At 41.0% G+C, this 16,810-nt stretch overlaps 1 protein-coding gene across 8 annotated transcripts in view; it reads left to right on the top strand.

The window, feature by feature from the left end:
* Window positions 1–16,810, top strand: part of DENND2B (DENN domain containing 2B) — a 181,956-nt gene that overhangs the window by 93,975 nt on the left and 71,171 nt on the right. For 5 of the 8 annotated variants that reach the window (XM_075755119.1, XM_075755116.1, XM_075755117.1 and 2 more), the window contains one exon: window positions 12,996–14,213. The exons of the other annotated variants lie outside the window; for them this stretch is intronic. In XM_075755119.1, coding sequence (XP_075611234.1) covers window positions 12,996–14,213 — 1,218 coding nt within the window. The remainder of the gene's footprint in view (window positions 1–12,995; window positions 14,214–16,810) is intronic. 8 annotated transcript variants of the gene reach the window in all.

The raw sequence follows: 16,810 nt of genomic DNA, 5'->3' as shown, positions 1-16,810 counted from the left end.
AGTTTGTTGTTAGTTTTTGTAGTCTTTAGAGAGCAAATATTTTTCTCAGCTGATGAGCTTATAAACATTGCGAGTGGCTTTTTCTTGCTGCCTTAAACACAGATGTTGGTATTGCTTCATTTGCTCTGTAACACTTTCATTTTCTTGATGCTTTGCCTGATGCTATCTATGTATCTTCCTGTAGGGACATGAGGTTTATTTTTGACTCTGTCCTGAAATGAAAGAATGGGTGATAGAAGAAATGTCTACTTGCTTTTAGTTGTTCTAAGTTTAAATTTAGTTGCTCTAAATTAAGTAAAACTTGCAGTTCCTTATTACTGTACAGCATTCCTGGTAGCAAAACATTTTCATCCTCAGGGTTCTAATAGATGCAACTTCTCTCCTAAGATAGGAAAAGTAAAACTATATTGGCCAGCTCCTTATAAAACCTAATAGGCCAACAGAAGAGTGTAAAACTAAATTCACAGTTTTATAAGAAGCCAAGGGTCTTATGAGAATGAAATGTTTATAAAGGATATATAAATACCCCAGGTATTATCCTGATTCCAAATTTAGGCTTGAGATCCCACAGCTCTTGTAGGTGTGGTGATGAAATGTGGTCTGGGAGACTCATTTCAGCTGCGTAATGTACACATTTATGTTACCCTTGATCACAGTGAAGAAAGTGATGGGGAGTGGCTTTCCCTGACCTAACTCTGCTCCTGTTGACAGTTATGGTCAGAAAAAAAACAGAGAGAAGCCAATGTCTAAATCTTTTGGAAAGTTTCCTTTAGATCATGTTTTTGAATATTGGTGCGCACAGTGCTCGAGCACTGTCTGATTGCTCTTTTGTTAATATTCGGTGGAATTGAATTAGGGCCAGATGTAGCCTTTGGCCAAGTTAAATTTGGCCTTGTCTGGACTCTTAGGTAAACAAGTATGATGGCAACAAGCATTGCAAGTCATAGTTCGGCACTTTTAAAATTTTTTTTCTTTTTCAGTTTATGTGTATCTGCCAACAAATTTGGAAATAAATGGATCAAAGATTTTTTTCAAACCTGTGTTCAATTAAAAAAAAAACAAACCCAACAACTCTTGGCTGGCAAAGTCTTTCATGTAAACTCAGTTGTGGGTATGCCCAACACGTTTCCTGGCTTGTTTAGCTAAACAAAGTAGAATGAAGCATACAGTAACCAGTCAGATATAGTAATGGAATTTAATTTTCAGTGCAAATGTTATTTAGACTGAAACTTTGCTTTTCATAAGCGTGCATTTGCGCCAGGTAAATGCCTTAAATCTTCCTGTAACAACAAATTTTGCATCAGTTTGCATCTTTAGCAACTTCTCTTCAGTAACTCTTGATTTGCGCTGACATAAGCCAGAAGAAAATTAAACCCTGATTCATAGATATTGAAAGAAAGTGAATGAAAAAGGGCCATCACTGAAACGGAAAGAAGATTTCCTCTTAAGTTCAAGCAAAGCATTCAATTTCTTCTTAACCTGTACAAATCTATGCACAATGTAATGTGTCCCAATGGTCATGTTTGTCTGTCACAGCTGGAATATATTTTGCATTTCATAAGGTCAAAGACACTAAAGAAAATTATGAGAGAGGCCAAGGTTGTAAACCTTCAAATCTTTCCTCCTTGAGAGACAGGATGCAGCCTCTAAAGATGAGACACATTGTATACTCAATTAACATGTACAGGATAGACTCTTAACGTGTATTTTATGTTATTTCACGTGTATTTATGTTCCTTTGCTCCTCTCACCGTAGCGTCCGTAAAACATAGAGTGTATCTGTGAATGTCAGGCAGTGCAGCTGTGGTCTGTTGTATAGGTTTGGATGGGATGTATATGATGATATGAAGGATGTCTGTTCAGAACTTACAGGTCAGGATAAGTCATCGCAGGCAGTGGCAGCTTACGAAATCCTGTTTGTACCCTCAGTATGTCCTGATACCAAAACTGTGCTGCAAGTCTGTACTAGCTGTTTCTTCTGAACACACAAAGTATTACATATCACTTCAGCATGTGCTTCTGGTATTTGAGAAAGCAGTAAGTGTCCATGTGTTTCCATCCCTCTCCCTTGCTTCAGCACCTCCACGAGTCATATTTCACTTATCAACTGGTTCTTCTCTTTTCTACTTTTTCAGGTGCTGAACAAAAAATCCTGCATCTAATTTTGTTCTTGCAGTTGTTCACATAAAAGTCACACGTTGAGAGATATCTAGTGCTCCCCTCTACAAAGTCTGTTGGCCTTGTTCTTGAAAAAAAAACAACCAAACAAAAAGCAAAACAAAAAACCCACAAGCAAACTCCAAAGGTGTACCTTTTATTAGGAAAACTGTTTTGACCATCTTCAAGGGTTGCAATGAATGTCACTGCAGAGACACAACTGTTGGGGTGCAATTGCATAACTGACTGGGAAGTTCACAGAGGAAGGTAATACCCTTATTATGTTGGAAAAATAGTCTAAGTTTTACGCGCAGAGATCTTTGGAGATCTAGGCAGGAAATCCATTCTTCTAAGGGACAAAGAGAGGGTGAAACTTAAAAAATGAAGCTAAAGATGAAGAGCAAGGGCGCATTTCTCTAGTCTTATCATTGTAAAGGTAATACAGTAACAAACAAAACGCTGTCAGACTGCTTCATCCATAATATAGAAACATGTACAGAGACTGCTCTTCAGAGGACACGTAGCGCTCTCAGCATCATGTAACCTGGCGCGGGCCGATTGTATGCCATTATTTCAGCTTTTTGCTTACAGAGGAGAAATTTGCACAAAGTTGAACTGAGTTGCTGCAGTTGTCGTGACAACAGGATGGCAGCCAGCTACTGGTCAGAGATGAGACCCCTCAGAGGCCTGAGCACTCTCTATCTAAAAGATTAAAATGAGAATTACTCCTTTTCCCCTGCCTCAGACAGTCCATAGTACTTGTGAACTACTTTCACAATACATGAGCTTCAAGTGCATGGTAACTGCCATGTCAGTCAGTCAGACAGGCTGTATTCACACAGGACTGATGTTTTGGTTGTGCTGGATTCATAGAGATAATGCAGGAACTTCTATTCTGCTGGGACTTTAAATTTTTTTAATTTGATTTTTTTTTCCTATGCAGTGTGGTAACTCCAAAAGCAGCACAAACATTTTCAGATCTTTTCAGTCAATTTGGTGTTATCCTGTTGTGACATACTGTATTTTCTCCAGATGTCTCAGGCCTCAAACTTGCTGGATTGTGACATCAGTAGTTGAAATGATGACAGAAATTAAGAATGCCTGTTTCATAGCAGACAGATGGATAATGGCTTTCAGTTTTATAACCTGCTCTTCTAGGATGCTTTCTCACTGTGTTAAACAAACTACTTTACAAACCCAGAAAACCAGAAAAAACTAAAAACTAGAAAGACCTCAGTGGACATTGGCAACACATTGAGGACCAGAGCTAAGCTGGTGGGTCTGGAAAGAAAATGTGGATACTGGTAGGACAGGCAAAGAATAGATTTTGTATTTATTCTGAAAGCACCTTCTCTGAGTGGATGAGATTGAGAATGGTTGTTAAAGATGGGATGGAGTCCTGAATTCCCATTCTTTTTCTGTCCCTATTAGATATTTATTCCTAGGTTTATTTGATGAGGTTTTGCGTGACCTAGAAGTTGATTTATATGTAAAGCAGGGAAAGCAGGCTTGGCTGTATTCTGGATTAGCGTGCAGCCAGGACTCATGACTTTCTGGCTTCCAGTTCAGCTCTTTTCCCTTTGGGTATAGAGTATTTCAGTAAAGTAGTATACAGTGACCTTGTAAGTTTTTCTGACTTGTCAGAGCAGAAACGGGATGAACCTATTTTACAACAGCTTTTCCAAACCAGAATTCCAGACTTGGAGGTGACCAAACCCAGAATGGCCTCAGATGTGTTAAAAACTAAGCATTACAATTTATAAAAATAACTTTTAACCCTTCCCAAATTGTGTGCATGTAAGAGTAGAAAACTTGCAAAGCTCTGGCAGAATTAGTTCCGCAGAGTTTATTGCTTTGAGATTCCAGGGCAGATAAGCATGTTGAAAATCACCTGTGCTTTGAATAAGCAAAACTGAGAGCTTCCATGTGCGCTGGGATTTTGAACAGTCATGTTTAGACATGCTGCTAAAGAACAAGTTTCAAGGACTGGCAGTTCTTAAATAGACAAATAAGAGCTTGTATATTCTGCCTGATTTAAGAAAATGCTATCATTTGCTGTGTTGCCACTCTTCCTCGAACGAAACTCCCAAGATCTTAAGAAAGCAGGTGAGACTTGAACATGCTGAACCGTTTCCAGAACATAATAAAAATAAGTAATAGTGGAGATATAACAGTGGAAACGTGTACTGCATAAATTATTATTTAGAACATGTTACAGGAAAAGAGTAATGGTGAGGGAGGCTTCCATTTTTCAAGTTTGAATCGTTATTTTTTTGAGGTGAAAATGAGAGATGGTCCTATGAAACCAGTGCACTGTACTTCAATGGAAAAGAGAGAATATGTCTCTCTTATATTTCAGTTCTTACTTTTGATTTTTTTTCTGTGTGCAGTCAGCTTCTGATCACTGTGATGGAAGGTACAGTACAGGCTAGTCAATCTTCTGTGCTTTGGGTAGTCATTTGTATCTGAACAGAGGGGGTGAAAAAGGCTTAAACATGGCATTACTTAAAAACCATCCCACACTTGCCTTGTAACAGCAGAAGACTGCCATAAATCTAGAGCGGTAGGGAAGCTAGCCCTCTCAGTCTAGATAATTTCACAGTTTCCTGTTATCTTCTTCACCCTTAGAAATTTCTTGGCAAAGACATGTACCTAGTGCACGTTGACTGATCACATTTTATTTTACCATCATTTGTCATTGTCAGATTTTCTTACTGTCTTTGCTTTGCAGATCCAGTCTAATTCAAGTATTTAGGATCTGACTCATCAATTTTATTTGCCCTTTTTTTGTACAGTTGTAGAGCATAGTTGCCACTTCACATAATTTACTTTGGCAGAACGACTCTTGAATTTCACTGGTGTAAATCAGACGTTTTGCTTCTAAGCTGTAAAAACAGGTCAGCTGCAGTCAGCTGAGTTTGTGTGTACTGCTCTTCATGAACCGCAAAGACCCGGAGGTCTGGAGGGGTTTTATACGCAGGAATTCACCACGGCACTCTCACAAATGTGTCCCACGATTGTTATCATTAACTCAGTACTTCTTGGGAGCACAGAAACTAGAGCTTTTAAAAACAGCACACAGAGCTTGATTTTTGTTTTGTTTTGTTTCACAGTCCTAGTGGCTTATCATTTTGTAGCTAGTTCTGATATGGTCTCAATTTTTATTTAAATTGAAAGTATCAAAATTCCCTGGGGGGAAAAAAAATTCAGAAGTACAAACAGAAAAAATAATTTGTGTTTCTATTTTTGGTATATCTTTAAACATTTTGTGATATTCATCCACTTTGATTTTATTGCCTCATTCTCTCTAACTGCTGGGACTTTTCCATCACTAGCACATGTTCATGAGAGTGAGCCTATTTCAAACAGTCTTATAATGCAAATTCACCTTTCAGTTTGGAAAGTATTTTCTGTCTTGTTTTTTTGTCACAATCCCAAAGTCAACAATAAAGGGAGGAGGTTATCTGAAATGCAGATTTTTGGGGATTTTGAGCCATGCTCCTGGTGAGAGCTCAAAAGTCATAAAGGGTCTCATGGAAGAGGGGTTGTTCTGTTGCCACTTATATCACTTTCCTTTCCAAGTGAGAGGCAAGATACGACAAGTTGTACTACTGCATTACCAAGTTGAATTGGCTCAAAACCCACCTTACTACTGTGTGCCCAGCAGCGAGTGCGAAAAGTTTACCTCCTTTACTCACCATAAGCGCTTATTTAGAGTTAAGATAATGAAATATAATTTGTAGTTATCTACTTGAGCTATGTAGAAAATTACAATACTATTGGCTATGCCAGAGTGTAGAATATATTGTAATAGAAAGGTTTGCTGCCAAACAAAATTGGATTTAAATTCAGTAGTGCAGGAGGTCCCTTTTGTCTGCTCTAAATGTTTCCATAATCCCTAGTTACAAGGAGTAACAATAACGTTGATTTTAAAGACCTTTTCTGCTCCTGGTACAATTAATACAATGAAAGATTCAAGGAAGTGGCAGTGTCACAAGCAAATGATGCTGAATCTTTACTTCTCTGTCCATTGGTTTGTTTTATAACTCATCTCAAAATGTAACCAAAGCACTAACTGGTAGTGTTTGATAGTGAAAGCGGACTTCTCATAGCTCTTTGGAGGAAAGCATAGAGGAAATTATTCCTAGTTCTTGTATAGAGGGAGGAAGAGGGAATTTTTTGGAGTGTTCCTCAACATTGCTTCAAAGTTGTTAAGACTTTTTTGGCCTTCTTCAAACTACTCTGCTTTTTTGTACCTGGAGAGGCATGACTGGAAGACTGCTGTAGCACAGTAGTGTGTTCAGTTTTTGTTTGTGCAAAAGTATTGATTCCTACCAGGAGCTTTCACAAGCGTGTGTCTGACAGAGGCAGAAGAGTGCTTTTCTGTTTGCTGGGCGATTTCTTGGCAGCAGTGCCCTTAGGGCGGTGTGAGACTGTAATAGTTACATGGAGCTGTTGGCGCTGAACCTCTTCAAAAGTGCTTGTTTTGTCCAGGCCACAGAAGTAATGACACAGGAACACTGGTTCCAACTTGAGCTTCTGCTGGGTTCTACACATTTTCTCTCTTCTCCCTACTATGTTAAATCAAGTGGAAGTTCAATGGAAATGAATACCATAGCAAGCCATTACATCCGCTCTCAGTAGCAGTGCATCAAAATGTGCATGATGCACTTGGTTCCGGTTAACGGGTGAGCAAGGTGTGCTTCCCTCTCCCTTTGCCTTGCTCTGGGAAGGATGAATTCCAGTATTCACATTCATGGTGACTGGCACGAAGTAGGAGCTGCTTCTGACTGAAGGGACCTTTCTGCGCTGCTGAACCACTGTGTAACAGTCTGACCACAGGGCTCTGCTTTCGGGTGGACATCATTGTGCCTCTTGCTCACTTCAAAAAAATGTGCGTCCTCATTTTTGTTTCTGCATCCTGAATTATGGATAGAAATCAGGTCTGAACTCATAATACAATCCATTTTTAGTCTGAATACAAAAATGCAAGTACAGCTTTTTAATGTGGTGAGAAGTTACATTTGCATGGGAGAAAAATACCCTTTTGAAAATCCAAGAATCCAGTAAGTTAGATCTTGTTCTCTGATTTTTCTTAGTTCGCTTGTCTTTCTACTGGTTGAAGGTCTGGACATATATAAGCTCATCTGGGCACATAATAAAATCCCCAGGACTTAGGGGTTTTTCAACATTCAGTTATAAAGACAATGCTGGGGTTTTCATCCTGAAGTCTGAACACATCTATTTTGTTTGCTCAGTAGCCAAAAAGACTAACAAGACTGCAGAAAGGTGTGGGCTTTACCATTCTTTCCAATGGAGTGTTAACAATATCTGAATTAGTGCTTAATATTATCATTTTTGTGCAATCTTTTGCTTGAGAGAGGTTCTTTATTTAAAGAAATGAAAATCATCATTAATGATAAAATGTTATCAATTTGTAGTGTATGAAATAATTTGAAAGTTGATAGCTGAGCACTTCCTAGCATTCTCTCTTACAAGTTTCTGGAGGATTTTGCAGTTACATCCTCAATTACCTGAGACCAGGGCAGCTTTAATGTCTGTATTAAAAATGAGTTTTGCTGCTCTTGCAAGGAGAAATTTCTGTTGCTTTTGTTTCAGGTCTCTTTAAATATTGGCTAGAGCAACAAGAAGTCTCTTGCCTTGCGTGGCAGGCCAAAACTGCTCAATACACAAACTAACATGTTTACGGTCACAACTGATTCTAACGTTATTATCATTACTCTGAAACAGGTTAGGTTGTCCATGGTGAAATGGCACAATACCCTGAGAAAAGTCAGGGATAAGCAGAAAGCCTAAATAAAATATTAAGAAAGCAATATTTTCCTGGCAAAACGGGGGAGAAAGTCCCGAGGAATAAAAACAGTGCTGTGTGACTTTGCGTGAGCTCACCAAACATCAGTGTTACTGTGAAATGACGGGATCTCATCAACAGGAGTCTGGAAAGACCCAGTACCTTTTTGTCAACGTGTTTCTTGCTCCTTTTTCAGTAAATGGACTCCCAAGCATGAGCATGTTGAAGTGGGAAATTCCCTGGATCAGAGCACCAAAAACTGTTGTCTTATTCTGTGGTAGTTTAAGCAGGGCAGACAGGATTTGCAAAACTGAAAGATTGCTGAGCAGCTTCTGCCAACTTGTCTTTCCTCAGCACATGATGATCTGTGGAGTCACTCCTGACGCTTCAGGAGAGCTAAAATGGTGCTCTGGAGTCTGAGCTGCTTAGCTCAGAGGTTAGAGCAGGGCAGTGGGAGTTAGGAGTCCTGTAACTCTTTGAAGGCAAGTCACTAACCACCCTCCAGTCACCTTTAATCCCTGGTCAGAAATGCAACTTAATGTTGTTATTAGTGTTTATAAAAACTCTGTGGATTGTGGATGCAAACTCCTCTGTAAATGCACATTCTTATTATCCACTGTAATCTGATTTCCAAAAGATGTATAAAGGCAGCTCTTTGGCCACCATTCTGGCTGCCTCCTGTTGTTGAAAGCTATGTCATGAAGTTGTGGGAGTCGCCTGCACTCAATTCTCCTCTTTTCTGGAGTTCATGTTTGGCAGCAGAAGCAGGCAGAAGCTGTGCTTCTGCTCAGCTGGATCCAAAGGATCACTGCTTTTGGTACTGGTTTTGTATTGCCCGCTTTCAGAGCTGTCTCCAGGGATTAAATTCTCCCTCTTCTACACACAGCCAAGTGTTAGCACCCACATTTTGCAGGTAGGAAACGATTGGTGTGTTGTCCAAAGTCAGAGACTTTCTGACTTTTGGGTCAGGTATAGTGTAAGGGCTCAGGCATTTATGGCACCAAGAACTAACCTTTCTCCATCACCATAGATTTTTAGTAGAAGTCAGCCTTGCTGGAGGCCTCACAAAGAGGACAGGAATTCAGATTTTTCATCTTTTACATTGTGATGAGTAGGGTGCAAATTATCTCAAAGCAACGTGGCAAATGGTTCTGTTCTCTTCTTGGTGCAGATGAGATACAGCTCCACTGTTATCCACAGGTGTTCAGGAACTGGTGAAAGCAGATACCTGCTGATGTTAGCCTTTATTAGAGAAAACAATACAAATACATACATTCATCCATGGAAATCATATCTTTATTTGAGAGTGGGCCTGGAGAATTACAGTTTTTGTAAATAAAAAGTTTTTTCTGTGTTTGAGTGAGAAAAAGAGAAACTGGAGAGAAGAGATTAAATCAGAATTTAAAGATTGATTGTATCTAGAGTTCAAAATCCTACAGAGTGTGACTGATATCAGTTTTCTCCTACTGTGGGTAATTCTGGTGATTCCTCAGGGAACAACTCACAGCAGCAAAACTAAGCATGGTCTAGAGGGCTGGAAACCACCTCTCAGATTCTGTCTGCTCCCCACGCTATGAAGCAACGAGTCCCACCAGGAAGGTAGTTTCGGGGGCTGTGACCAGTTCACAAGACGTTGTGGGCTGCTTGGCAGGTGATTTGCCTTTGAGATTCCAGTTCACTGCTGACTTGCCAGTGGTTTCAGAGCTGCGCACCTAAAGCTGCGTATTGGAAGAATACCCTTATCAGGCAATCGGAGCAACTTACTCCAATGTGTTTTGTGAAATGCTGATATTCTCAAAGAAATGTCCTTGCCAGGAAAGAAGGTGCTGTTCATGTGAACTTGTTAAGAAATCTAAACTTGATTCCGTAATCTTTATGTTGCTTATATGTAATATTTTGAAAGTGTATGTAATTATATGCTTTGTAAGGTGCTGCATGCATCATCGTGTATGTAGAAAACTTCAATAAAAACATTTTGCTTTACAATCTTTGTATGGACGATTGCAAGTTATTTAATTATTTGTCCAACAATACTAGTTTTAAAGTCAGTGGAACTATTGTGCCTTCAAGAGAATATTCTTCTAATGGAAGTAGGTTTCTTGGGGAAGGACCACTTTATTATCCACTGATCAGCTTTTGGGCTTCCCCCCCCCCCCCCCCCCCCCCCCCCCCCCCCCCCCCCGTTACTTGCCATTGTCCTTTAGAGAATGCATGCCTGAAGCCATATGGAGAAAGCCTTCTTTCTCTTTCTTGTTGAATTAGCCCTATATCTTCTATCTGGATCACTTAAATTTACAGTATAATGCCATGTAAACCAGAATCTTTTTCTTAACTGTGGTATCCCAAGTACTTAACAGCATACAACTCCAGAGGGCCTGTTGCTCTGCAGCCCCAGTCTTGCACAGTGGAAGTCAGTGGGAGTTTTGTAACTGAATTCAGGGGTTTCAAGATCAAGCCTTAAGTGCAGTTACCTTACTGGAAACGTGGGATTTGAAAGAATGGCTCATATCTCTAAGAAGAAATGTTTTGCAACTTCTGCAAGTTATGCAAATCATGCTTTTCCCCTTTTCCTGCTCTCCTGATAAGTCAACAAACCTTTTCCTGACAGTGGAAACAACTGAAAAGATATTTCTTAGAGTGTAAGGAGATGAAGTACTACGCCTACGGTATTTTCTATATAGTGAGTCAAAGGCAGAGAGGATTGTCAGCGCGTACTTCACCTCTGCTGTCCCATTACTGACTTTATCCCAGTCATTTTGTATTTTATTCTTGCTATTGTCAATTTAGATTATAATTTAGAATCTAATGAGTAAGTGGTTTCAAAGGCTGCAGTGGAGGCTGTAGTCTTTATATGTAAAATACACTTCCACTGGGCGATAGTTTCATGGAGACAAATGTCAGTGCAGCTCTGGAGCAGGCCTGCACGACACACAGGAATTAGGAGAACATGATCTCAAGTCTAAGCTAAGGGAGTGTTAAGAATAATATAAAATTTTGACTTTGTGGTGTTAAACTGAAGAGATCGAGACAGACAGGAATAATGAAGAATCAGGGCACCCCACCAAGTCTGAGGAGACTGATTTAGGTTGCATCTTCAGGCCCTGTAAAGGTGTGTAGGCCAAGGTAATTCACTACAAGCTCTATGGTGCAACAACCAGCCAAAGCCACTCATCATCTGTCACCTGCTTTTGATCTTCTGAGATCTCTTAAGACACCTGTCTGAAGTTGTATAGAATAGCAGCAAATGTAACTTCTAGAATGAAGAGTGTATTGTGAGGTGCATCCTTTCTGTCCTGAAACGAGGAAGCTTTAAGCAGTTGGTGGAGTATTTGCCATTGTCTTTGGTGTAAGATCACTCTTTTCCTATGGACATGTTTATTTTTCAAAACAAGAAACAGAAGTCATTGAGCAGTGCAACTTCTGTGCCAAAAAGTCTTGATTATCGCAGGACTCTGAAAAAGAGAAAAGTTTCCTTTTGTGATAATTTTATCATTGTCCTTTTCTGACCAGAACTTTTTTCTTTTGTGATACTTCTGAGCTTTACTTGCAAAGTATCCACTGTAGGAAACTGGGATGAAATCTAATAATTTGGTTTGGGGATGTGTACAAAGGAGAAGAAAATATCTCCTGTGTCAAAGTAAATTTTTCAGAAATTGCCCCAGTGCTCTGAATTTTTGCATTAATGTGCAGAACTTGGCACCTGTGCCTGTAGGTATTGGCTGGCTATTGGGGAGAAAACCATATAGCAGCAGGGATCTTCTAAATCTTTTCTCCCTTTGCTATAGTGGAGACATTTGCTCCCATTATTTCTTTTGGTCACATAGTTCTTTCATTTGGATTTTGTGTCTACAGGACAGTTTAAAAAAACCCCACAACTTGCTGTCCACAGTCTTCACAGAATGGAAATTTAACTGCATATGTAAGGCACTACTTTTGGGTCTCTCCTCTTCTTTCCGTACTGTTTGGAACAGAAAGGTTGCTATGGCAAAATGTTAAAGGAGTCATGAATATTTCTGCTATGGTTTATACGTATGTATTGTGGCAGTGCAGTAAACCCCCTTTTTTGACATGGTTTTGGCTTAATTTTCTTATTGCTGACTCATCGGTGATGAGCCAGCTGCTTAATGTGTTGTTTAATTTCCTTTTGTCTTTTTGTTCTTAAAAGTCTTTGCCACAATGTACAAACCCCCACTAACAATATCTGATTTTGCAAACCATGGCAAGAATTTGTTCTGAGGGTTTTTTCTAGGGTAACACTGAGACTTTTCTGTATAGTTTATATTCTTCAACACATGCTGTGGGAAGATTAGTGTGGGGTTTTTTTCAGTCTGTAATGTTCTTTCAATAAGAAATTACTTCCATTTGATAAGGAGAATTTAATCTGTTGGCCACAGCATCAGACCAAAGACAAAACAGGTCTTCGTTTTGCCATTTTATTTAGTTTACTGTGTACATTGGGGACTGAAACGCTGTGGCTAAAATACTGCAGCAGCTGACCACAGCGGTACTTTGCTTCAGATGTTATGAATTAAAATCTGGCATCTTTTTAAATTGGTTTGTTCACTGTAACCAGTGAGTAAACTGTGCTCCTTGTTGGTCAGTCTTTGCTATTTTTATTGCAGTGGGAGTCTTCTCCCTGACAGTCCCCTTTTCCTGCAGAGGAACTCCTTAACCTGGGAGACCAGTGCGCTATTCTGCTGGAGGTGGTAGATGCATTCAAGGAATGGTTTGCTATGAGAATCTCAGCTGTGTTTAAACTCGGGAAACTTGGAAAAGCTGGGGTCATACAGAGGTGAGAAAACTGGCTTTGGAGGTGCTGAATGCCCTGCTCATCAGCTTATCACTGACATCAGTTAATTGCTGCCACCCCTGACTCTGTGGCTGGATGGTATGTGGTGTCTTAGAGATGCTTTGGGGTAGCTTTGCGGTGTGCAGACATCCTCTGCTTGACCTGCAGCCAGAACAAATTTGGCAAATAACGCTAGTTTCCCCAAGGACTTGATTTGTTATTTCTTTCTGCTTCTAGGTGTCACTCAGTCTCTCCACCGCCTCTTTTGTCCCCGCGAAGAAGCCCAGCCTATCCCCTCAGCGATAGTGAGGACTCTTGCCGCTCCACTCGTCTCACCAAAGCCTCCAGCTCCAGACTGCGCCTCAAGGACTGGAGCAGCCGCACGTCTACGCTGCGAAGCACCTCCACGAGCCCATCGGACACCGACTCCCCGAGCCACCCACTCAAAGCCGTCAGCGTGGGCACTTTGGATAAAAGGCTGTCCGTGTTCAAGGCCGAGGACCAAAAGGAGAGTCAAAAGGAGGCTCAAGATGGGGAAGCGATAGGGAGCCACCTGCTCGCCCGGAGCACTCTGTCCTTGGGCACTGCCACCAACTTGCGGAATCTTTCCCTCAGCCGAGCGAGCGTCCGCTCCCAGGCACTGGACATCAGGCAGAAGATCACAGAATGGGAGTGCCGCCGGGAGCCGCCCCCCAGGATGAGCGGGTGTGTGGACAAGAGGGATGGTGGGGAGAGGTCGGGCAGTGAGAGCTGCCCCAGCGTGCTGACCTCTCCTTGCAGTGAGAAGACGTTCGATTTCAAAGGGCTCAGAAGAATGAGCAGAACATTTTCTGAGTGCTCTTACCCTGAAACAGAGGAGGAGGAACTGCTGGACAGGGATTCCTGCCATCGGTTTGAAAAGAGATCAGGCAGGAGCGAGCTTCCTTCTGCTGCTTTCCTGAAGGGCCCTGTAAGGAAAGAGTCCTCTGCAGTGCTTAACAGAATACAGAAGATCGAGCAGGCACTGAAAGAGCAGCCTGGCAGAGGCCTCCCCCAGTTACCAAGTAGCTGTTACAGTGTTGACAAAGGGAGGAAAAAGTCTGTGACTCTGAGTACTGTGGAGGGACTGAGTGAAACCCTAAGTGATAGCAAAGGAGGGAGTGTTATTTTGGGGAGTGAACCAGAAACACCTGCTGAGGCCGAGAAGAGCAGTAAGACAAAACAGGGGGTTACTGCAAACTCAGCTGGCTCTAAACTGCTCCTTGAAAGCCCAGCTAACACCGCGGTGAATCCTGTCCCCAAGCCCAAACGCACATTTGAATATGAAGCAGACAAAAACCACAAAAGCAAACCAAGCAATGGCCTACCTCCATCTCCAACACCTGCTGCTCCTCCTCCCCTCCCGTCCACCCCTGCACCCCCCGTGACCAGAAGGCAGAAGAAAGAGTCACGCTTTCACAGAAAATCCCAGAATAGGTAAAATTCAAGGAAATGTCTTCCACTTGATCCTCAAATAAATAAATGTGCCGTATTTCTTTAGTAACAATATTTTAAATCTCCTTTTAATGCAATGCTTTTGACCTGAGAAATGCTAGGAATTGCGTGCAAGACAAGTGGTTTTTTCTGCTGGACCGTGCTGATTGGATGCACTGGTTCAATGCCTTTACATGGCTACAGTTTTGGAATTTTCCAACCTGCATTCCTCAATCCCTGGAAAAGGCTCTAGATTATGTGTGCTAAAGGTTATCTCATTTATTTTGGCACAAATGCCCTTACTTGAGATTGTTAATGGAGCATAATTTCATTATCTTCTTGTAGCAGTACCATAGCTGATCTATCATAGTCCTATCTGTCTCTTCACTGCAAAATATACCAGCAGAGGGTTTGCGTTTCCAAAGCTTGTTACCACAGCAATGTTGATGATTTTATTTAATTCAGTGCTTAGAAATGTTCTCCTAAGTTACTATCAATAGCTGTAGAGGATTAATGCTGAGAAAAATACGTTTTAGCACAGAAAGGCCTTTATATCCTTCCTGAGTGAATGATGAGCAGAGTATACAGCTACATTTCCCCAGCGGTCTGTGGAGCTTGGCTTGTTTTAACTACAGGATTCCCCTTGACCTTTTGGAAATGGTACAACTCATTCTGCTCACCACTTAGAAAATTGTAGGCATAGTTGTTGTTAAGCATTCAAAGTACGGCATTTTTAACAAGTTCACCTATCTGTGCCTGTGTATGATACACACACGCTCTTGGTATTTAGTGATGAGCTTTGTGAGTAACTGCTAAACAGCATCTCAAATGCACGCTATCAATTCAGTATCTGCTGCTTGATGTTGGTTCTATTAATTAAAAGTTTATGTCAGCACAACCTGACCTGAAGTACCCTGGACAGGAAATGGAGAAGAGGAGCCTTCAGATTCTGTTCTTTACTTTCAAGAGACACCTGCTTCTGAAATGGGTCAAACAGCTCTGCTGATGTGTGGTGTTTCTCTGAGAAAGGTGGGGAGGGAAATGTGGAAAGCCAAGCTCTGATTAGTGGTGCTTATCTTTGAGTTCTGGCAGTAATCTCAGCTAGAGGAAGTAAATCGAGATTTTAACAAGAATTTATGAAATAAAGCTGACCTCATTTTGTTCAGCACAGCATTTCCAATGTACGGAAACCAAACAATAATTTTTAAATATTCTGCTGTAAATAATAGCCTTTATTGGAAAATTAAGGGACAAGTGGTAAAATGGTCTGTGTGATGGGTGGCGGAGAGGAGTGAGTAACAGGAGATTATTCTTGCAGAGAATCACCATGTGACCTGCGGCTCAGTGATCAAAGTCACACTCACACTGAGTGTGAGACCATACAAGTCATCTGAGAACCACAGACTTTTGTTACAGTGAGTTTGTGAGATGAAGTTTTGAAACTTTTTTCAAGCAGAGGTAAACTGATGCTTGCACCTGCTGTTCTGCAGGTTCAGTCCCCTGTCATAGCAGAGTTAGACAACAGCATGGTTCAGCAATGGAGCCTCAGTCCTGGGTGGGGCTAGTAGGTATGAGACCAAAACAAAAGCAATATATATCAACTGAAGTTGTGATTAGTGGAGTATAAGTTGTAGGATTTACAGTGTTTCGTGTGTACCTGATGATTCTTGCAGCTCAGTTTGACATTGTACAGGGTAGGTTTCCATTTGCTTGTAACAGCTTTACCCTGCTGTAGTTTAGTGGTTTCTCTGGACTTATCTCTGATTACTGATGATCTAAGTAAATTTAAATCGACATCCCAAAATCACAGGTTTGCTGGCTGACTTCAAGGCTGGGTGGAAATCCTTGATAAAATCTTAACTTTATTGTCTCTGGTATTGTCCTTCCTTTAGTTACCATAAGAATTCCAACATTTGCAAAGAGCTTGAGACCATACAAATCGTCCTAAGAGTGACAGTATTTTCTTAATATTAGTTATTGATATCTCAGTCTCTAAAGTGTTCTCTTTTTGAAAACATAGTTCGTTATGTCTACAGCTTGTAACTGTGTTTCAGATTGAACATACAAGTGGTTTGCACTCACTGGAATGTCATGAGAATGGACTCTGGATATTTATTCTAATATTTTAGTTGAAAACACTGTGATGGCTAATGTCACATTATAGTAAAGTGGAGGAAGTCTCTCATATTTGCCTGCTATAGCATACAGCCAGTCTGTATTCAGAGGACCCTGATGCCCCTGGAAGCTTCTATACTTCAGATTGATGTGAGCTGGATGTTCCCTAGGGGTTGGAGATCCTCTGGCACAGATACAGCGCAGGAGGGGAGTGTCACAGGATAGGCTTGGACCACAGCTGAATGCTGGTCAACAAAACCGTTCCTGTGGTCCTATGCAGTGTCACTGCATCATAGTGTTGCCTTGAAATCTATAAGAGTTGGGTATTTACTTTAGAAAGTCTCATTTCACACACAGGTATGTCTTCAGTGCCTAAAGCATGTTTTATAGCTGCCAGGAGGTGTGGAGGAGCAGATGTCTGCATCTGAAATGCATGGCTTGTTTCTGCCACGATCCTGATGTGCACAACATGGAGCTGGATATTC

The sequence above is a fragment of the Balearica regulorum genome, chromosome 5 (genome assembly GCF_011004875.1).
Source record: "Balearica regulorum gibbericeps isolate bBalReg1 chromosome 5, bBalReg1.pri, whole genome shotgun sequence".
Taxonomy (NCBI): Eukaryota; Metazoa; Chordata; class Aves; order Gruiformes; family Gruidae; genus Balearica; species Balearica regulorum.
This window is presented reverse-complemented; position numbering and strand designations above follow the sequence as displayed.